Source organism: Akebia trifoliata, chromosome 1 (assembly GCF_017979445.1).
Source record: "Akebia trifoliata isolate Shusen 1 chromosome 1, ASM1797944v1, whole genome shotgun sequence".
Lineage (NCBI taxonomy): Eukaryota > Viridiplantae > Streptophyta > Magnoliopsida > Ranunculales > Lardizabalaceae > Akebia > Akebia trifoliata.
This window is the reverse complement of record NC_141375.1, coordinates 8,732,390-8,755,562: the sequence shown is the minus strand read 5'-3', so window position 1 is coordinate 8,755,562 and position 23,173 is coordinate 8,732,390. Positions and strand designations below refer to the sequence as shown.

Sequence of the window (23,173 nt, the reverse complement as noted above, 5' to 3'; positions counted from 1 at the left end):
CTTGTGTCAGACATTAAAAAATGGATACCTCGATGAAGAGAATGTCAAGCTTAGGTTGGTCCGTCTCTCTCTCAAAGATCATGCTGCTGCATAGTTAAATTCCTTGGCCTCTAACTCTATCACCACGTGGGATGAGTTATCAAGAAAATTTATGGCCAAATTCTTTCCGATGAAAAAAATGGAACAATCCAAAAATACCATTAGGAATTTCAAGGGAAGACTTGATGAAGAATTTTTCCAAACTTGGGAAAGATTTAACGATCTTCTTGTCAAATGTCCGCATCATGGGATAGATGAAGCCCAATTAGTCAACTTCTTTTATCATAATCTCTTGACATCCCACTGTATCCTTCTAGAGTCTATGCATCAAAGGAAGTTCATGAATCCCAATCCCAATCAGGCATATGAGTTCCTAGTCGAACTGGCTGAGAATGCTCGAAATTGGAGCTCCAACTTAGGAGATTTTGATAGAGGAGAGTTGGGAACTAAGAAACCAGACATGTATGAGATCAAATCTGATCCTAATTTCAAGAATGTCATGACAAGCCTAGTCACTAGCATGCAAAGTCTGAATAAAAAGTTTCATGCTGTTAGTGTCAAAACCAATCTCCAAGAACCCACCCCAATTTTGCAAGTCGTTTTAGAAACATCTTCATCATGCCTACTCTGTGAAAGCTCCACTCATTCCATTAAGGATTATCCCACTTTGCCAGTAGTAAAGGTCGAGAAAGCCAATGTTATCGAAACATATATCATGTATAGGAAACCCACTCCTAACTCTTATAGTCAAACGTACCATCCTGACATAGGTTTCACCCCAATTTTTCATATCGTCAAAATGAACCTATTCAATCGAGAGGTCATCCAGGTTTCTAGAAAAATTATAACCGCCAACCTCATTCCAATGCGAACCTATCTTTGGTTTGCAACCATCCTACTCTTCACCTTAAAATTCTGATCAACGGGATATCATTGTCAACCTCATGACCAACTACTTTCCTCTTGTTGCTCAAACGAACTCGTCATTAGAATCAATGATGGTTGAGTTGTTAAAGCAACAACAACAAATCCAGACCAACCAGAATTAGTCTCAGATCAATCAGGTTAATGCGCAAGTAATTAACAAACTAGAGGTTCAATTGGGTCAACTAGCTTCTTCTATATGGGAGAAAAACAAAGGGCAATTTCCTAGTCAAATAGTGCCTAATCCAGGAGGAACTGTCCTAAGGGGGCAGTATGAAATAACAAGCCAGGTAGGTCCCTCTAATTTTGTTCAAGCCATCCATAGCTTACAATTCGGTAAATTGGTAGACAATAAAGTAGACATGCCTGAGGAAGTTCTACCAAAAAGAACAACCTTCAATGCATCTTCCACAGATAAAGAGGACCAAACCAAGGAAACATCTCCACCACTCAAAAGTCAAATAATCATTCCCAAAGTCCAATTTTCACATAGACTCATAGACAACAAAAAAGGAAAATAATTTGAAGGAATTTTAGAAGTTTTCAAAAACATTCAGATCAATATTCCCTTCCTCGATGCAATCCTTCAGATTTCCTTGTATGCCAAATTTCTCAAAGATCATACCACTATGAAACGCATAACTCATGTGCCAAGAGAGGTTGTGATGACAGCCCAGTCTTCCTGTCTGATTCACAGACAATTATTCCTAAATTCAAAGACCTTGGTTGTCTTACAATTTATGTGCACATCGGAGACACGATTATAGAGAAATGTCTATTAAATCTCAGGGCTAGTGTGAATCTTTTTCCCTACTCTATTTACCAACAACTAGGTTTGGGGGAACTTAAGCCTACTGATATCACTTTGAGTCTAACAGATAGATAAGTGAAGATTCCTAAGGGAATAGTAGAGGATGCAATCATTAAAGTCAAAGATTTTTACTTTTTTTTTTAACTTCGTGGTTCATGACACTGAACCGATCATTAACCCGAACACTCATGTTCCTGTCATCCTAGGAAGACCTTTCTTAGCCACTTCTGATGCAATCATCAAGTGTCACAATTGTGAGGTTGTAGAGCTTGTCGATGTAGAAAACTTCTTTTTCTTCGCCAAGGCTCAACGATGGCTTGTTCACGATAGATCTAGAAGAGAAGAGGGTTGAAACCCTTGGTTCTCAAGTGGCTGGGGTTTGGGTTGTTGGAGAGAAGAGAATGAAATAAAAGAACTTTAAGTTCTTTTATTTATAAGGACTTGAGGGCAAAATGGGTATTTTTTAATTTATTTCTATTATTGACAGTATTTTGACTTTTTGGGCTCAAAAATTGAGGAATGAGTACTCTATTTCGTTTTAACAAAAATTTACCTTTTTAGGTTTCATCTAACACAAAAATCCAAGATTTTGTATCCGAACTCAGGTTTGAGCGTGCTTATAGGCTAAAGTAAGTTTTTGGTCATTTTGAATCCAATAGAAAAGTTAGTTTTAGTCAAAAGTGAACAAAATAAAATCTGAGAATTTCTACCCTAAGTCCTACTTTCAGGATTTTTTCAAAATTTCATTATTTGAGTGTCCTCGAGATACAAATTAAAAACTTGGGGTATTATAAATTTGGTATTTGGGTTTTCAATATTTTAGACCTTCTACCTATATAGGGTTCTAACAACTGACGGATATGTGTCTTTACACACAAGTTGTAAAGTCTTCTTGAGACTGAATAAAATGTTCATAGGTCCTTGAATTTGATAAATTTACATTGAATGTCATGGAATCTCTTTGATTCTTAAAAAGAGTAAAAGAGTAAAAGAGTAGAAGGGTGATTTGACCCTAATGAGTCTCAATAAACCAAGTTTAAAGGAGGTAATTCTCCTTAAGTTGGAACCAAAGGTGACTTTGAGTCAAGATTAGGGGACAATAGAGATTACCAAAACATCTAGGTGATGAGAAATTTAGAGATTTAAAGCATGAGTGTTTAAGAAATTAAGTAGGGATTAGAAGAAAAAAAAATCAAACTTATCTGACTTTGCCCTATGCAAGGAATAGCCATAAAAAATTATTCTTCGCCCTTCTTTAAGAAGAGCCAATGCAAATTTATACCTGTGCACCACAAAAGAAAAGTCACAACAACAAATGGTCTGGCTATATGTGCCAAATAGCCAAGTATAATTATACTTGCCATTTGGTTTACATGGCCAGGCAAAACCCATTTTATCACTTGATTGATTAATGTTGATTGATTTAAGCGGGTCCCTTTGCTTGATTGAAATCCTCTCGAATTGATCCTTAACACTAAATTCAAATGATCTATCGGGCTTGTTCAATCAAATTGGGGTGTATGCAACTCACATATTCAAAGGATAGAGGGGAATGATCTACCTAGAGAACTAAGGTAAGGAGGTACGGTTGAGGGCCAAACAAAGTGTTAGGCACCTTGTCCTTCGCATCCAAAGATGGTTATAATAGGTGAGATTAGAAACCATGTTTGTGAGTTTTGAAAGTAGAGGAAGTTATAGAGAAAATCGATTGTTGTCTAGTTTTAGAAAATTGAAAATTTGAAAAATTAAAAAATTGAACTAGTAAGAAAGATAAAAATGGAAAATAGTGTTTGCTAGAATTTTTTATGAACTTGGGACTTTGGTGGGAATCCACTTGGATTCTACCATTTTGAACCCCAAAGCTTTTTTTAGGGCTTATGTACTCACTTGGGAGCATATTTTTGTTTATTTTGCTTTTAAAAAGTGTTCATGAGTTGAACACCAATATGGAAAAACTAGGGACCTTATACATGAGTTTTGTCCTCTTTGAGACTATTTCTGTGTTGGTTTAGAGTGTTAGGTGGGGATTTTGGGAGATCATCACCTTTGACTCTTAAAATCTTTGAAAATGATGGATGTGGTGTGTGCAAGTGTGTATGCATGAGTATTCCAAGAAGAACTTATTAATGATCTTTTAAGGAGAAGATTGCCTCAATAAGGTGAAGGATTACTATCTTTTCCCTTAGCTATTAGAAACTAGCAAAGTTTAATCTAAGAATTGACAAATTACTTAAAGTAAATTGCAAGAATTTATAAGACTTAAAATAAAGTGCAGGAATTTAAATGCTCTTGAAAAGCTTATTAATGACTTAGTAGGGGAGATTACCTCACTAAGAGGGATTGCTCTCTACCTTCAATCCTTAAACTAAGAAATCGACAAGTCTACATTGCTTAAAATTGAAAGAAAATTAAAGTAAATGTGCTTGAAACGTACAGAGAGGGATTTAGATAGAAGTGACAAATGAGAGGGGGTTAACTACATAAAAAAATAGAAGCTATGAACTCCTTTCCACCTTGGTATCTCATTCTTCTTCTTTTTTTCTTTATTTTCTAATTGATTTAGGCTTCTTGAGGGAATTTGGGCAGAATTTTGGTAGGTTCACTAGGTGAAAATTGTGAAAATTAGAGAAAAAATTTGTTGGGCTTGGCTCGACGAATTTTACAAATTAAATTTGACGGTCAGAAGCCCACGAAATTTAAAGAATATTTGCGAAAAAAAATTTCCCTCTCTCTCATCTGTGTTTTTTTTACCTTATCTCACACTCTCTTTATCTCTGGGTTGTCTGCGTTTTTTCCCCTCTCTCACTCTCTGGTTCATGAGAAGCTTACTTGATTGTGAGAAATTTCTGTGTTTTTTTTTTCTTCCCTCTCACTCTCTCATCTAGTTCGTGAGAAGCTCTCCTGATTGTGAAAATATCTCTCTATTTGTCTTCCTCGATCACATCTCTCTCTATATCTGATCGGTCTCTTTCTGTATCTGATCTCTCGATCTCTCAACATTGAAAATGATGGAGTGAAGATGAGATCTAGAGTAAACTAGAGCCTTAAAGTGATCTTTTGATTTCTCAGGTTGGTAGATACATGATGTTGTTCAGTTTATTGAAAATGAAATCTAGGGTTTATGATTCCACGAACTCTTCGATCTCTGAATTGGTTTTAATCATTGTTTATTTTGATACGATTTTCATTTTTTATGTGAATCTAAATAGCAAGGATCAATGTTCATGAACTCAGAGCTAAGTCGGAGCCAGATCTGTTAAACCAATACATCGTCCCTCACAATCCCACCTCTCTCCAGCTCTCTTATCTGTCTTGATCAAGGTTCAATTGTTTTTTTCATTTTTATGATGGTGATTTGTAAATCTGATCTTAAAAGTAATTTTTTAAAGATTGATTTGGTGTTTTAATTGCAGCATTATTGTTTTTTTATTGAATGTTTTTGTTTTGGATTCCATCTTGAATGTGTAGTAGTAGTTTGGGGGAAAAATTCTAGTTATATTTGGTTCAAATCATGTAATTTTCTGGAAAAATATTTATTCTTTAAAGAAATTCTATTTTTTTAACAGAAAGGTGCTATTAGGTTTGCATCATGTAATTTTCTATAAAATATTCTCATGGAAAATGAAATTTAATCTAAATGTTATTTTTTCTTGAACCAATTTTGTTGGTAATCCATTGTTCACTAAGTCTTACATTTTGGGGAAAAATATCATTTCTCATGTCTCAGATTGATATTCTGAATTTTCTAATTTATTTTTCACTTGCTTTCCAACACTATCTAGTCTCCACAACCCACATTAAGTAAGTGCTTCATCGAAAAATGATTTTGATATATGAAATAATTGGAATATCAAGAAACAATATGATATTGATTTGTGTTGGGCAAGTTAGCCATTGAGGCTATACCATGATAGTCATGATGATGAACAAAGAAAAGAGGTAGAAGCTTCATATTATCATTTTTGACCCTGCGAATTAGGATACCTAGTATGTAGTTGGTGGGGGTATGGAGAAGGAAATGAGCCTCCTTGAAGTTAAAAATTGGTGACAAGATGGAGAGATGCTTTTGAAATGTTGTGTGATTGATGTTAGATCTTTTATGCTTAATGAAGTATATGATATTGGGCAATAAAAATCATGTTCTTAGGATGGAGTTACTTAAGTTGAGGATGTTAGATTGATAAATGGAAATACTGAGAAAGATAAATTCAAAAAGGAATATATTCGTGAAAAATAAATATTATTGAGACGGTTTGGTTATGTACAATAGTGCAATTTGGTTCTGTTTGAGGCCAAATTGGAACCGAATTGACATAAGTCGTTTATGAAAATAAATTAGTTAGGTATAATATGCTTGTAGTTCATAACCTTGGTGAGGTTTGTTCTATGGTTGTAGTTTGTCCCGATTGATTATTAGGAGCACTCACAGTTGAAGTCCAACCCATCCAAAACTATGTTAAAACTAGGAGGAAATTACCAAAATAGTAGAGAAAAATTGTGAAATTCCTGTTTCAGCGTACTATTCATTTTAATTCCTAAAAGGTTAAATTACTGCTTTTGAACTTAAATTTTGTAAAATTCCATCACATACACATGCATCATTGCCCTCTTATATTACTCCAAATTGGAAGGCCTCAAAGGTCACTAAGGGGGAAATATGTTAGTACCATGTTTTGTCAAATTACAAGGGTAGTCGTATGATGTCATGATGTAACTACTAGAAACATTGTTGTGTGTTCATAATTCAACGACAAATCCAAAATATATCAAAACCAATCAAGGTCAAGGGGCATCATCTCCCGTGGAGCATCAGAACAGGTTTATCTCAAAGAGATCAGAAGCTGTCGGCAGGAGTAAAGGATCCACCGCCAACCACCGACCGAATATTTTGAGATACCTTCTATCGGTGGCAGAAGCTCTAATATGTCGGTCCCACCGATAGAATATAAATCGGTTCCACCGATGAAGACTTGACGGTTCCACCGCTAGACACCGACAAATTAACATGAGATACCTCCTATCGGTGGCAGAAGAACAATCCTGCCGGTCCCACCGACAGTTTAGGCATCGGTTCCACCGAATAACACTTTGTCGGTCCCACCGACATCCACCGCCAGAACTAATGAAGGAGTTTTCATTCGGTGGCAGAAACATACTCCTGGCGGTTCCACCGTAAAATTCCTCATCGGTCCCACCGATGAAGCTTGGAGGTTCCACCGTCAGTGCTACCGAAAATGCGAAACGGTAAGATTTTCGACCGTTATGATTGGTCGGTGCCACCGACAGAAAGCCGTTAAGAGCTCTGCCTATAAAAGTAAAGCACTTGGTCTCTTCTTGGCTTGATCAACAACTCCAAAGTTCAGCCCAAGCAAATAAGCATACTTTAAAAGGCTTAACAAAGGAAGAAGAGTCGTGAAGAGTAATCAATATCATGCATAACAATCTATCACGTCTTAGTTGATCAAGCTCTACTTAATCCACCCTTCGAGAGTTGCAGTTTAACAACGAGCGAGTCAAGAAGCCAGTGTTGAAGGGAGTAACGGAGAACTAAAAACAACACACTCACTACCATCACCATTACTGTGAGTTTGATTGTTCGTATCTTAAATTCTGAAAATACACTTGTAATAGTTCACTTGATTTCTTCTTCAAAATCAAGCACTTGATTGAGTTGCAGACTCATGTTGAGTGACAAGGGTTACTGAGTTTCCTAAGTAAAAACTCAAGGACTTTGAGTGGATGTGGTCCATTCAATTGTAGGGTTGTAGAATCATCCCGGGAAAAAATTCTGTGTGCGGTTTAAGGTGAACCATAAACCTCTGTATTAGTGGATACCAAAGAACCACCAATTTGGGTTCTCTTGGGAGTGGATGTAGGCACGGGTGCTGAACCACTATAAATCGTGTGTATTCTACTGTGTCTCAAATTCTCTTATCTTTATGCCAATTTGAATGCATATCATGACTGATCATATCTCGCATGAATATCTTGCTACATGAATGTTTTTGTGGATGCTCCCTGACATTAAAATTAATTCACATCCCAAACATACACATTCAGTAGATTTTTAAATTAGTCCTATTCACCCCCCCTCTAGGTCACCATCTTGTCAAAGCTGGTAATTTCAAAATATTGCTTTAGAGTTGCAGCTGTGGGTTCACATAATGGATGATTTATAGGTCTATAAGCCAAATATCATACTATCAAGCAATCCTATATGAAGGTTGTGTGACATAGAGCTGTATGATTAGCTATCGGCTTGACCCATTTCGGTTTTAATTCAATTTCTCGCTTTAAATTGGTCTAAATTAAATAACATCTCATTATGTGTTATATAATTCTTAGGCCTTAAAGAATTAATGAGTTGGGATATTGATGCAGGTGGTTCCTTGTTGTGACATGGCTGGAATTGTCATTAGAAAAACTGTCACAAAATTTAATGTTGGCGACAAGGTTTATGGAAACATCCAAGATTTCAACGCTAAAAGGAAGTTAAAGCAACTTGGGACGCTAGCAGAGCACATCATCGTGGAGGAAAACTTGGTGGCACTGAAACCCGCAAACTTGTTATTCGACGAGGTCGCAAGTTTGCCACTAGCACTACAAACTGCCATTGAAGGCTTTGAGACCGCGTGTTTTAAAAAGGGCCAGACCATTTTTATTGTAGGTGGAGTTGGTGGTGCTAGCACGTTGGTTGTTCAGTTGGCTAAGTGCTTCTAATGTGGTCTCCACAACAAGCACTCTAAAGGTGAAGTTTTTCAAGAGCTTGGGTACTGACAAAGTCGTCGATTACACAAAGACAAAATACGAAGAAATTCAAGAAAAATATGATTTGGTTTACGATACCATAGGTACATTTCTCACCTACTAAATATCATTTATTTTAATACATTTCTCACCTACTAAACATCATTTATTTTAAAAAATGATTTTAATTTAGTTGATATGTTTTTAATTTTTAAATCTTCGACATTTCTCATCCTTTTGTCGCTGCAGTTCATTAAGTTTCTCTTGAGTGACAGCAAGTTCTGTTGTTCGGATAATTCTGCACTCTAATTGAAATAGAGAGAGGTAAAGTTTACGTGTTAAATAAACCAACGATTTACTTGTTAAGTTTACGTGCTCGTCGTCTCATATTTTCATCACTTTAGATCAGTCTATCATCATCATCACAACTGTATTCATGACATCCGATGGTCATTGAATCAGGTGAATTCTCTTTCTCTTTACATCTTTCATAATATTACTATATGCCTCTATTTCTCTCTCTACATCTTTCATAATTTTACTAGCAATGTAGTGTAAAGAAACACCATTTCTGATTTGGAAGTGTGGGGCCACTCTATTTCTGATTTGTTCGTAATTTAAATTTGTTATTCATTTATCTGTTTCTAGAAGAACCGAGTTAATGAAAGAACTTCATAATGGATCCATGAAAAGAATTAAAATTCCATAATGATTACAAAAACCACAAGGAATATGTTTAAAGGAAAATAAATATTTAAATGTGTTTTTGATTTGTGGACCCCTCAACACTATATCTGGCAATTCTATGGGTTTTCAACTTGAATATTCTTTAGAAAAGTCCACATTGGACTTTTATAGTAATTCTTTGTTAGAAGTCTTTGGTCATTATGTAAAATTAACGGATAGTTGTGATATATGGTAACTATATATCATCTTTGTTAAATGATTGCATGTGTTCTTTTCCCATACTCTCATAATGGGAGCCTTAGAGATTTCTTGAAAAGTTTGAAAACTATAATTACTGGTACTAAGATGCTTCGTATTTTTCCCCTTGATGATAATGTTAGAGCTGTAATGTTGCTTAATTTTATCTTATTTCCTGGTTGATTTCTCCCTCGTTTTCTGTTATGAATGTTTAAGATTATGCTCTTCTTCAAAAGAATGATTTTGATTTTTTTATCAGTGGGACTTGGATCATTATTGAGATCTTTGACAAGAATCCAATTCGATTCTTATTGGATCAGATTTGGGTCTGATCCGATATTGGTCCCAGATTCCTCAAATTCCATTGGGGGTAATACCAGAAATTTATGCCTATTTAATTATTTCTTATGTTAGCTAGTTGTTAATATTTTTGTTTGATTCAATTCAAGGTTACTTAACACTATTCTGTATAACTCATTCATTTCAAATGTAAACATATTGTATTGTTGAGCTCTCAAGAAGAATGATGAGCTATATACTCCTATCAACAGCTTACTGCTTCTCTTTAACTTGAAATCAAAGGTGGTAAGGGAGAATTGACTGAATGAGGATATGAATAGATTGAAGAAGGTAATTTATCATTCTTTAAATTTTCAGTAGAACTGAGAATACAATTTGCAGGCTTTCATAGAAATCTCATGTATTATATATTATAGACTTGACATTGAGGACAAAGACATCGAACTTAAAAATTGATTTCCAAGGAAGGGCTGAAGGAAATTATGTTTCTTTTCAGGCTCTTTTCCCATTCCAGGACTGGTGGGTGGTTCTCGCTAAAGTTTTGTTTGATCAAACGGCATGGGCGACAGTTTGGAACAACATCTACTATATGGTATTGGGTTTCTTGCGTTTCGAATCCCCAGCCAGCATTTTTAGGGAACTAAAGGCGATCTTTTGGCCTATGCTGACAGTAAGGATTTTCTTCTTCTCTATGTTTTTTAACTCTTTAACATGTTTTCAGATGCCAACTGATCCACTCGTCTGCAAAAGTGGACATAGGGTGAGAATCCCATTCAAATTAGAAAAAAAAAAAATTGGGGACAGTGTTTTTTTTTCAAAAAAATTGTTTGACCTCTTTTTTGGACAATTTTTTTTCTTTTGATGGGTAAGCTAGACTTGAACTCACGACCTCAAAGTTGCTTTGCAATGTGTCAAACCAACTGAGCTATGGATCTAAGCCTTGGACGGTTTTCAATAGAGTGTGAGAGGTTTCTTGGTTACTGTTTATTGGATTATGTTGATTTTTATGTAAAACTAGGAATCTCCTCTGGGACCCATCATATGATTGGTTTCAAGTTTGCATGGGTATGGTACATTTAATGAAGAGAGGAATTGTTTCTCTGTGTGTGAGATGTATCCTAGATTCCAGATTTGAAGCATTTTGAGTTACTTTTACCTATTAAAAAATCGAGTTTCTTTCCAGTTGGAACACAAGCTCATTTGTATATCAATTGCTTCTTGTCTATCCTTGTCGGCAGTCTTATTCTGATTTTTCCCCATCTAGTTTTTCTGGCGTGCTATTAGAAAGTGTTTAGCTCTTTTTGCTGGAGAATTGGACATGAACTTTGTGTCAAATGAGACAAAATTAGTTTCAGATTACTTGATGAGTAGTTGCTCTCTTCACCTTTTGGCTATTAAGTTACATTGGTATATATCTTTTTGGATGTTTATAGTTATTTTTTGATGAATGATTAAATTACTTACTCATATGACCAGGATGGATATATAAATTATACATGGGCCTTTTGGCGGTATTTTGCACAAACTCTATCAATATTCATGCTGGTCTAAATGGCCTTGAAGCTGGGCAAACGGCTATTATTGTATCCGCTGTAAGTATAAAATCTTTTGCAAACGTTGCGATCCTGTTTTATTATGTATGCTGATATATCGTGTAATAATGCATTTCCTTGATCGCAGGTTTTGATGCATAACGTAATGCAAATTGGAGCATCTACAGACCCCGAGTATAAACAGGCTCATGCATTCTCCATTTACCTTGTTGTTGCTCTAGACTTCTCAGAGAACATGCTACAACAGTGCTATGAATTCATTAAGAAGGAAGAAGGCTTCCCTAAAGAGTACTCTTTAACTTACTAATTTGAATTCATTTCTCAGTATATATAGGTTCTAGCTTCAATTTTTCTGAAAGTTGTTTTGATTAATCTATTAGTAGGAATACCTTTTTTTTAAGGATAAAATTGTGTTTATTAGATTATATATGATGTGGTAATACTTGTTGCCTTGCAGGAACTTAATCTTGATCAGAGCTGATATCTCTCAGCTTCCTTTCGTTTCAAATTCAGTTGATGCTTTGCATGCTGCTGTAAGCATTATTTTGCTTTTGCTTAGTGTATTTGTATCAACACAATTTGTTATTGAATTACTAATCATTGATACTTGTACATTTTCCCTGTTTTCCATCGAGTGTTGATAATTTTTCACTACTAATGGTTTTGTTGTTTGTTCTTTAATGCAAAAATGTGTAAATGTTTAAAATTTTGTCAAATTCGGTGAGTGAAAATTATTATTGCTTGTAAACTATGTTTAAAGCCTGTCATGAACATGTTTAATGGGCTAAACTGCACTAGTCATACTCCAATAATATGATCTACGATAGTATAATCTCATAAAAAAGTGATATTCTCTATTATATTCGAGCCAAAACCCAAATAACTATAGCCAGCCTTGATCAACTCACCCTCCACATCACAAAAAATGAAACCAGCTCCTATGTGGCCTGGGTTGTCATGACTCGATCTGTCTAACCCTTAACCTCCCTTTCTATGTGATATACATTTTCAGGTTTACCAATTTCATCTCTCTTTCCATTTCTTTACTTCATGGTAAGTGTGTATTTTACTTCATTGAATTTTGTTCATCACTTATCTTTCTGTCAATTTGCCCATATTCATGTCAAATTTGTGCTAAATATTCCTATAAAGTAAATTTCATTGTAGATACAAGACTTTCATATTGCGGAAAGGGAAGAAGATATTGGATCTATGCTGGTTTTGTAGGTGAGCACGTGTTAACGATGGTATCTCACTTGAATACTTCATAATACAAAGCTTATAATGTGTTTAATGTGTTGTAGAAGCTTCATATATGTTTGGAAGAGCTTTAACTTCTGTTCTTTGGGGAGTTATAGCTGATCGATATGGTTGAAACCTGTTATAGTGTTGAGCACAATTTCAGTGTTAGTATTGCTTAACATTATTCCCTATATAATTAAACTTGAATTGTTGTTTATGTGAAATAGTTCAAATATTTGCAGCTCTAAATGTCAGTATTACCATTGTGTTTTCTTTTAACATATTTGACTGAACCAAATGGATCTTTGCTTGATTCAGGTAACTCCTGTTAACATCGCCGTCGGCTCACACGTGTGGGCTGAGGATTCGGAGGTTGCGTGGATAGATGGAGAAGTAACAAATCAAAAGAAGACCATAACTCTTGAGGTGGAGAGCTCGGACACCATTGACATCAAGGCCAAGATTCAAGATAAGGAAGGGATCCCACCTGATCAGCAGAGGCTCATCTTTGCTGGAAAGTAGCTTGAGGATGGCCGCACCCTGGCTGATTGCAATATTCAGAAGGAGTCCACCCTGCACCTGGTTCTCCGTTTGAAAGGTGGAATGCATATCTTTGTCAAAACTCTTACTGGAAAGACCATTACTCTTGAAGTAGAGAGCTCCGACACCATTGACAATGTGAAGGCCAAAATCCAGGACAAGGAGGGTATCCCACCTGACCAGCAGAGGTTGATCTTTCCTTGGAAGCAACTTGAAGATGGCCGAACCCTGGCTAACTACAATATTCAGAAAGAGTCTACTCTTCTCCTTGTCATTCGTCTGCGCGGTGGTGATGAGTAAAGATGTAAGTGGTGCTTTTAAGTTTTAGCCCTTTGGGTTGGTGTCTCTATGTGTGTCTGTCTCTGTCTGTCTGTTGTGTTCTTCAAGTATGAAAATTAAGGTTTGGATATTTTAATAAATAATCCTGGTGTTTGGTTTACTGTTGATGTGAATTTCCATTTTAAATAAACTATTTTGTTTGTGATTCTATGACCTTGCTTTGGATATTCTTTTTGAGATTCTTATCAGTGTTAATTTGGAGTTTGTTTTATGATTTTTCTTTTATTTTTTTCTTTTTCTGATTTATTATTATTATTATTTCGTTTATTGTGATTAGTGAATTAGAGGACCATGCTATTGTTTGTTAAACCTCTAAATTTGACAGTCATACTCTATGGGTTTTTTTCTTTTTGTTTTTTTTGAAGTCCATTCTCCAATAATTTGATAGTCCAGGGCTGTCAAAAAAAAAATTTACAAGAGAATATTTGATGGGAGGGTCCGTCAAATTTCTCAAAATTTGACGGGTTAAGACCGTCAAATATGGGCCTTTTTCACATAGTGGTTAGAGAGTTTGATAAAATTTTGGGATCACTTGAGCTCCCCCTCTTTTTGTCTTGGATGATGGTCATATTTATAGGCTTTTGGGAGACCATTGGGGATAAACTTGTCTTAAATCCTAGAGTTTCTAATATTCTCACTAAAATTACAAGGAATAACTCTAAATACCCTTCATCAAAGAGTCCTTGATTACCTTTTACAATCCTATGAGTCTTACCAATCATGATGATCAAAGGATATGATTATAAAAGACAATAAGTTCCAGAGAATTCTCAAGGGACGTTAAAAGGGTTTAAAGACCTTGGCTTTAGATCAAATCCTAGAGAACTAGGCTATATGGCATTTAAATAGGTGATAAGATTTTAGACCATAATGTCATTTAGCTTGATAAAGTTTCCAATAACCTAGGGATAGTTTAGTCTTTGTGTACAAGTCCTAGATGATTCTATAGGTAAGATAAAAGAGTCAAAACCTCTTGAACATGATCAAATTGCATTGAATCCTATGAAAAACTTATTAAATTGAAGGTAGGATCAATAGGCACAAGAGTAAATCACCCCTTCTTATGCTAAACAAAATCAGGTTAATGTGGTAATTCAATTCCTGTGAGGACCAATACTTAACCAAGGGTCTTTGTTAGAAAAATTGGTTAATTATTTGAAGACCAATGTTGGAGAATTATTAGAAGGTTAATGAAGGGATAAGAAGGTAAAATGGAGGAATTTCTTGGGAGAAAAGTCAATTAGAAGGGAGTTTAGAGTACCTTCTCCACTAAGTACATTCGAGCCCACATAGGTTTGTAACTACCCAACAAATTTGGCCTTGGGTGAGCTGGGGACTGTCCAGAATTATGTCTAGCCATGGGTCACCCCTATACTGTGCAAAAATTAACACTGGCCTTGGATGAGGCAAAACCAGGCCAAAACATAACCTGGCCAAGGGTCACCCACGACTAGGCTTAGAATCCCATTAGAAAATGCCCTTTATGGCTATTTTAGAGCCTTCTTTCAAAACACCTTGGTCAAACCCATTTTTGGAAGATTCTTAGTGCTCTCGAGTTCAGCCCAGGTAAAATGGGGTATCTACACCTCCAATATGTCATATTCTTAATAACATTGTAACTCATAGAAGTTCTAGTTCTAAGTAATAATTGACGTAAAATTGATAATTTAGCAACATAAGAAGAAGAAGCTTCAACACTACTAGTACTAGAAGAAAAACTAATTACACCTAAGCTACGTTCATAATAATTAAAAAGTTACTCACATTTAAATTTAATTTTTTAAGTGACTTCCATAGCCTTGACCTTAAGTTAATGCCAAAATTCTAAAACCGTCGTTTCATATCGGGGATCCATGAATGATGCAAATGCTAAAGAAAGATGAACTTTTTTTTCAATACTTTTAAATTTTAATTTCATATAATTAACAATAGTATTACCCAAATTTATTCTATAAGTCCCTTTATACTAGTTATGTAAATAAAATCATTCAATGTAACATAATTAACCCCTAAAAACCATTTGGTAGCTTTAGCAAAAAGTTGCAAATATTTTGTGCATCTAACCAATCATCCTCACTAACTCATGTGAGATTTGCTTCAATTATATAATTATTTATTGCCATCTTATATTTTAGTATTTGCGTTAGTATGTAATAAGTTGCATTCCAATGATAAGGAGCCTCTGATGATAATCTAACGGTTTTTTGGTAGGTGATAATCTTAACATTTAATAAATTCTTTAAATTATTCAATAATGTTACCAACATATTTTATACCTTCTTGAACAATAAGATTTAATATATGTGCAATGCAATGCACATGAAATAAATTTTCTAAAATTTTATTATTATTAAATAAATTTTGTTTAAGGCAAAGTACTCTAGCAAGATTAGTTGATGCATCATCTAAGTTTATAGTACATATTTTTATGTATTTGATATTCTATAAGACTATTTGGTATAACCTCAACAATTATTATTCTGTTATGCATTATTTTAGTAGAGAAAAATTAATTATTCTTTTATGTAATTTCCAATCATAACATGTATAGTGTGTTATGATACACATACATTGAATTCCTTGAATAGATGTTCATAAGCCAGAAGTGAGGCAAATCTTATCCGATACATATGTAATATTTATTTTATTTGTTCTTTTTTTATTAAAATATTTTTATTACATCTCTTTTAAGGGTATTTCTGGAAAAACTCTCAAAACCTAAAAAAAAATGCATTATGAACAAATTTATTAAAATTATCTTTTTCAACAATTAGAAATGACATTTCTTCTAGTATAAATTTTTTTACGATAGCGTGTCGCGCTTTTTCTTGACTATATGACCACATGCTTAGAAATGACATTTCTTGACTACTTAATATTGTTTGATAAATATTCGATTAACATTTTCTTGGACAAATTTTTTTAATTTGTTTTATAAAAAACTAGTTCTTATTTGTGCATTGGAATATGCTAATAATTTCTTATAATAATTACATTTGCCTTTTTGAATTACATTTCAATCTTCTTCAGTATGTTGCCTAATTGTGAAATCTTGCTAAACATTGGACCATTGTCTATTATTTTTTAGGTTATATTATTGATTTGATGATTTGGGCACATTACTAGATTCATCATCGTCCCTTGTGCCCATAGTGTCATTATGTGTTTAATAATCATTAATAGGGGGGACCCGTAATAAGTATTATAAAAATAAGTTGTGTAATCATCAATTTGACTATCCATTATAAATTGCTAATTTGATCAGATAAATATAAAAAATAAAAAAATTAAACTAATAATAAAATAAAGTTGGATAATATATACACTTATGAATTAGAATTTAAAACAATCAAACTTGAGATTTCCCTTTAATCAAAGTTATAAAGAAATTTGGAGATTGACGTGGTAAAATCGGAGATTCGTCGTTGAAATTGGAGATTCGCGTGGTAAAATCGAATATTCATTGTCAACCGTCCTCCTTTGCTTTGAATTTTGATAGACTTGGAATTCGATCTCCTTGCTAAGCTTGGTAGAATGATTCTTCTTTTAAAAAAAAAAATTTATTCTTGAGAGAATGAGAGTTGAGACTTTTTGTATTTTTTACAATAAAAATTGAGAGTGATTGGTGATTTGGTGTGACATTTGAATTCTTGAGACTTGAGAGATTTAGAGAGAATGTAGTGAGAGAGTGACTATAGAAGAGACAATGATTTGTGTGAGGACGAAAGGGATTTTGAAGGGGTTGTATTTATAAAAGAAAGAAAGAAAGAAATTATTTTTAAAATAAATAAATATATTTAAAATAAATAAATTCGATTTTTTAACACCCCCTCCCCCTTCCCCCTCCCAATAGTCTTATGCCAGTTGGGGAGGGGGTTTAAAAATTCAATTTTTTTTTTTTTTTTTGAATTTTTGACTATAGGGTCCGGTTTGGGCACGGGTAAATTATGGGTCAGGTTCGTGCCGGTTCTAAGTACTCTAAACCGTAACCGAACCAAGCTGAGTTTGGCCCAATTCAAATTTTTGGGTTCGAGTTGGTTTAGGGCACGTTTTCTGGGCCAAGTTTCGAGTGTGTATGGGTATTTAGTACACCCCTAACCCTAGGTGTATGAATACAAAAAACTAGACCATTTGGGATGACATTAGATTATTTTATTTTCAAAGACCTAAGCTTCCTTTTTGGGGAAGAAAAAGCTCAGAAGCCTTATGTCGACAATAAATTTTGTGATCTACCTCGAGATAGACAAAATAAGATGTGAAATGATTTTATTATTATGTGATGAATATGGTGATACAACTTAACGAGGTGATCTCTTCTCATTAACAATAAAAAACAAAGAAAATAATGGTGTCACTTTCTTTTCTTCACACTTGATTGACTAAAAAGGATTCTTGACATTTGGAAAATGGCTTTTAGGTTTGAATTTTATGGAGTATTTGTAGAGGTTTGTTCCTCTTTAAAGGCTTGAACTTGTTTGGCTAAGATGAAAGATTTTCTTCTCAAGAAGTTTTATGATTTATCTTATTTAGAGGATTTACATGAATTTTATTCACATTTGATCGACTGAGAATGATGCTTTAATTTTAGTGAAGGGCGTATGAGTTTGATAGTATCTCGATTATGATTTTCCTTTAGGAGGGGGTTATGAGCTTTGTCTTTGGAGAAGGTCTCATAAGCTTGATCTTCTTTGAATGATGTTTTGACTTTGGAAAATGGCAAGAGCTTATTTTTCTCTAGAGGTGGTTTTGTTTGTGAAGGGCAATGTCTCGTAACCCATTTTATGGGTTTATTGGATTAATCATGGGCTAATCCATTTTATGGGGTGTGTGGACCCAATACTTGATACAAATACATGGATTTGTTTGGACATGATTTTTATCTACCGAAAACCAACACCAACTCGTAAGAGGCCCATTCCCAATCAATGGACAAAATTTCGCTGTATGAATCTATTTATGACTTCGAAGGATTTTATTATGATTTAGGAAGGATGAAATAACCAATTTACAATTTTGATGTTTACACCCTCCTCCAAGGAAGAAGCAAAGCTTTTCAACATAATACTAGGACACCAATTCTAAAGAAGATCTTAAAATATTTTTTTAGAAGCAAGGTATCTTTTTCAATTGATTAAAAGTGAAACCTATAAATAGGAAAATTCACTAAAGCCTCTGCTGTAAATCAAGCATTGCAAGTTATTTTCTAAGAACTAAAAAATCCTTCTTAATCAATCAAGCATGAAGTTCGAAGAGAATAAAGCTATACGTCATCAGTTTGTTTGTATTTAATTGGTAATCAAAACACATTCACTTCGTTGAGCGAGAGTACTTAGATTTGTATCACTATCTTTTTCATCAAAATCAATAAATCCACTTATCATCTTTTTGTAAATCCCCTCTTTTTCGATGAGGACACCGTATTCAGGATCCCTATCCTTTCTTGGAAGGTTTTGTTGAGCTAAGTGGTACGATGGAATCACCACCATTCCAAGATTCAAGGGTATGAAAAATCACCCATAGATAAATAAGTCTCTAAACTTGTTTGTGGTTTAGAAGTTTGGTAAGAAGTTCGACTGAAAAGAAAAAAAAGGTGTTAGGCCCCATTCTTTGTCATCCTTTGGAGGACTATTTTTTATGATGACCTGCTTCTAAAGTTTTTTATATTTGCTTCTTGTTGGATTGCTCTTTTGATCACGGTTTTGAACGGTGGGGGTATGCAAATCTTTGTCTATAAGCTTGTCCATTAGTTTCATATGTATTCTCAGATTGGGATTGTGAGAGCATGTGCAAGTATTCGAAAGAAGATATTAGGATATTCAATACTTTTCTGGGATGTCAGGTTGGAAAAACTGGACTAAGATTTCCACAACTGAGTGTTTCCTTCGATCTTTCCAAGTGCGCATTGGACAACGAGGTGCTCCAATATAATTCATTAGATGAGACTCACTACAACTTTACATTAATGAAAGACTACGTATAAATGATGTTGGGTAGTACTTATACTTGTGAGTTCAGCGAAAATTTCAACAACTTTTAAATGTCTCAAGGAATTTGGGAAATGTGAGGAGCAAAGCTTTAGTGTCTCAGAAGTTAGGATGGAAAGACTTAAAAAAATGGTTGGAGAAGTCAAAGAATTCAAGCAGAAACCAAAACTTTGAGCATTTTGGGGTGCTTGAAATACGAAGGGAGAGTCTAAGGAGGGCTTTGAACGGGCTTAGAAAGAATAAAAATGTAAATGTAATTCTTGGTTGTGGAGAATTGGGAGATGGTCCCCTATTTATAGGTTTCCTCAATGCCCCTTTAAGCTTGTTTTTTACTAAAGTAACAAAAAATGGCCTAGATACCCTCATTTTCAACATGTAATAGAAAATTCATTAAATTTTTATTACTTTTCCCCCTAAAATCATTTTCTCCAAGCTATTCAACCTCTATAGGAAATTAATTTAAATTTCATCTTGAATCCATCATTTTGAACATCAATTTAACCCTTTGTAAAAATCATAAAATTTTCTATTAAAAAAAAATCTCATAATCTTCTAATTCGAAAAACCTATTTTTTTAGATTTCAAGAATAAAGTAGATTAATTTGAAGGTTGAAAATTAGAGAAACTTTTTTATCCAAGAGGTTGAAGATGGCTTGTTTTGGAAGAGAAATCAAAGGCTTCTTGATTTCAGGTTGAAGACGAGGGTAATGAGCTTATTTTGCATTAGTTTATTGGAGAAGATCTAGGTCAAGCATACATGTAGGAGTTTTGGTGAATATTTGAGATAACTTGTATTTTTAAACTGGTGACATTACCCCTTGACTTGGGTCATTTTGCATAGACTAATGAGAAATTACACAAAACCAATTATCTTCAATATCGAATTGACCATTAACTATAGTTTGCCCCCACCCTGGCAGAAAATCCTGGCTCCACCCTTGTCAATGCCAACTTCAAATCTGATATAAGTACATAATTGAATTTGAAAATGGTTTGGGCTATACCTTGAAAATACTCAACACACACTATCAGGGAATGCCTTTAACCACTCTTAAGCTTTAGACTGACCTTGAAATTCGGTCTCAAGTAAGGCGTTAAAACAATGGGCTAATATAGCAGTAGGCCTGTCATTTTTAAGATCGAACTTAGAGTTCAGTCTTGAAATTTTTAGGCCCACTCTAGACTTAGGGTGTCTATTAAGGCTTGGGCTAATGGGTTTGGACTTGGATCTGGTTGGTCTCGATGAGTTTTTAGGTGACATTTCTGGGGACCAAGGTTTGGTTCTTGGACTTGGTCTTTTCAAGGTTTTGGGATTTTTAAAAAGGTCTAGGGTTTTGGGATTTGTGTTCTATTTTGAAAAAGATTTCATTCATAATTTCTTTGAAACCATTGATCTTCTGGAACTACTGCTTTACAAAGTACCGGAAATTCATGGACAATTTTGGGGTGTCTACACTTATTTTGCACATCCCTAGGTAGATTGCAAAATTTATTATGAACAAATTTGTTTGAGATAAAAATAACTTGAGTTATCTCGCTTTCGGTGCCAATCAAGTCAAATAATCAATGTAAATCGTCCATCACATTAACTATACCAAGATCTAATATGCCTTTTTGTTTTTGTAAATTTTAACCCATTTGGTAGATCTATTAAAGTCCAGACACCATTGTCATAAATGGATTCAACCTCAACTGCATGTCTTTTTTCCAATGAGTGTACACATCCATAGTTAATGTGGCTTCTCAACAAGTTATAAGATCATTATCTTTTTCTTTATGGAAAATTGATAAAACTTACTTTTTAAATAACTAAAAGGTGGTATGTGCAAATTCACATATACCAAAATGGCTTATTTTAATTTAAAATATTAATTAAAGGATTTTTAAATATTATATAATAAAAATAATCTATATATATAAAGGCATGGGATTGTAATTTCTTGGTTTTGACCAAAATGACTTTAATTATATTAAGTTTAAATGTAAAAGTTGGGGCATTTATGACATCCAAATTTTGGTGCCAAACCACTTCTACTCGGCTTCTCTCATTATAATTATAAAGATAATATTCAAGTCTGTCAAGAGGTCTTGAAATTACCTTTTAAAAAAAAATCTTGAAATTCTTTTATGGGAAAATTACGTAAAGGGCACACATAGTCCATTAAGTAAAAATTTCTTTTTAATAGTCCTTGCCGAAACTCCCCACATTTCTCACAATTGAAATGCCGAAACTCCCCTAACCGTTCGAACTCACCATTTTCATCTAACAAATTTGAATTTCTAATATTCTAATAGAGAGTTTCAGAGATTCCATTCCGACGGAAAGTGTTTGAGAAGGAAGGAGAAGCCATTTTCATGGGATTTTTCAAGTATTTCGAGGATGAATGTAAAAAAGCTAGTTTTTTCCCTTCATTTTTGGATGAAAATAAATAAAGAATGATTCTTTTAGTTTGAAATCATCTATACAAGTTGTTATGTTAAAATTTTAGTTGATCGTTCCATGTATGTTAGTCAAAAAATAAAAATGGGCGGGTTTTACCAACATTGTTGAGGTCACCACTTTTTATTATCGAGTTTTTGACATTTTAAAAAAAAATGTCGAACTGGACAATAAAAAGTGGTGAGTTCGACAATAAATAAAAAGTGATGAACTCGACACTTTACAAAAAATTTAGAATCTCCACTTCTTTCTTCATTTTCGTCATAAATTGTCAAAATAAATAAAAATATATCTAAATGTTCAAAATTAGAAGTATATCATTTCCATTCGTCATTCACGATAGAAAATTGTCGAAAATGATTGCAATCACTATTCGAAAATCTAAGTATGTGAAGAAGATGAGAAGAAGGATAGTTTGGATATTTCAAGAAAATTATAAGGTGAGATGGGTTGAGGGCCATTAAGAAATAAAAAGTTTACTAAATTGACTATCAAGTTACAATCCAAAACTTAGGTACTATTTAAAAATAAATTTCTCTACTAGTGTCCTCTAATTAATTTCCTTATTTTCTTAAAACCATCTCAAAAACTGTAACTTTGGACCTCAGTCCTCAACAGCTTAGGTGTTGTTTAATACAGCTTCAAAACGCAGATTTTCCAGCATTTGCGATCAAAAGCTGCGTTTTGAAGCTTAATCAAATGCGACCTAGCAACTACGTTGAAATATTGTGTTTTGAAACGCAAAAGAGAAGCGGTAAAGAGGAGCTTTTTAAAACGGCGTTTGCGGGAGATTGAGATACCGAATAAACGGTTCATATAAATGACGTTTTTGCCCCTGCCTATTTTCTCCTTTAAATAGACCAACAGAAGCTCTCTCGAACCTCTCTTCGTAGACACAACGGCTCTCTCTCTCTCTCTCACCTCTCTCTTGCTCTCGGACACCTCTCTCTTTGTTTCATCTTTGTCTTCAAATGTCTAACACAGCTGTGCATAGCTGTTCGATCTCCAACTCGCACAGATCTCTCACAAATCCATCTCCTTCTCAAAGTTCTCGCACAGATCTTGAAGGAGTTCGACCTCTACATCATCACTCATCAACTCTTACAGGTATCCTTCTCATTTCAGTATATTTATAGATCGAATACGTTTTTAGTTTGGGGTTTTTGGTTTAGAGAATGGGTTTTACCTGTATATCCATCACAATATCGATCTCGAACTCAACAAGTCAAGGCCATGTTAAGCCAATCCAGGATGGTGAGAGCTTATTGATTGGGTGCGACCATGACTATCATTGAGTTATATAGTTTTTTTTTCCAAAAATCGAAACAAA

General features: G+C 34.3%; 1 protein-coding gene and 2 pseudogenes across 2 annotated transcripts; all 3 read left to right on the top strand.

Moving 5' to 3' along the window:
- The first annotated feature begins 8,173 nt into the window (after nucleotides 1–8,173).
- LOC147410649 (2-methylene-furan-3-one reductase pseudogene) lies at nucleotides 8,174–8,494 on the top strand (annotated as a pseudogene).
- A 1,472-nt stretch (nucleotides 8,495–9,966) lies between these two features.
- LOC147410648 (uncharacterized) lies at nucleotides 9,967–12,732 on the top strand. 2 transcript variants are annotated; one of them, XM_086444610.1, is made up of 6 exons: nucleotides 9,967–10,075; nucleotides 11,222–11,337; nucleotides 11,426–11,586; nucleotides 11,756–12,351; nucleotides 12,466–12,525; nucleotides 12,603–12,732. In XM_086444610.1, the coding sequence occupies exons 2-4, from the start codon at nucleotides 11,242–11,244 to the stop codon at nucleotides 11,937–11,939; spliced, it is 441 nt and encodes a 146-aa protein (XP_086300736.1). In that variant the 5' UTR covers nucleotides 9,967–10,075; nucleotides 11,222–11,241; the 3' UTR covers nucleotides 11,940–12,351; nucleotides 12,466–12,525; nucleotides 12,603–12,732. The 2 variants fall into 2 exon arrangements, with proteins under 2 accessions (XP_086300736.1, XP_086300702.1); XM_086444576.1 differs by lacking the exon at nucleotides 9,967–10,075 and adding an exon at nucleotides 10,246–10,415.
- A 104-nt stretch (nucleotides 12,733–12,836) lies between these two features.
- LOC147410647 (polyubiquitin pseudogene) lies at nucleotides 12,837–13,528 on the top strand (annotated as a pseudogene).
- The last annotated feature ends 9,645 nt before the right edge of the window (nucleotides 13,529–23,173 follow it).

What these genes read in the sequence shown, in the direction of transcription:
- LOC147410648 (XM_086444610.1), top strand. Translation starts at nt 11,242, where the DNA reads ATGGGCCTTTTGGCGGTATTTTGCACAAACTCTATCAATATTCATGCT. An exon ending in CGGCTATTATTGTATCCGCT is followed by an intron (nt 11,338 to 11,425) that starts GTAAGTATAAAA and finishes CCTTGATCGCAG; the next exon opens with GTTTTGATGCATAACGTAAT. An exon ending in GAAGAAGGCTTCCCTAAAGA is followed by an intron (nt 11,587 to 11,755) that starts GTACTCTTTAAC and finishes GTTGCCTTGCAG; the next exon opens with GAACTTAATCTTGATCAGAG.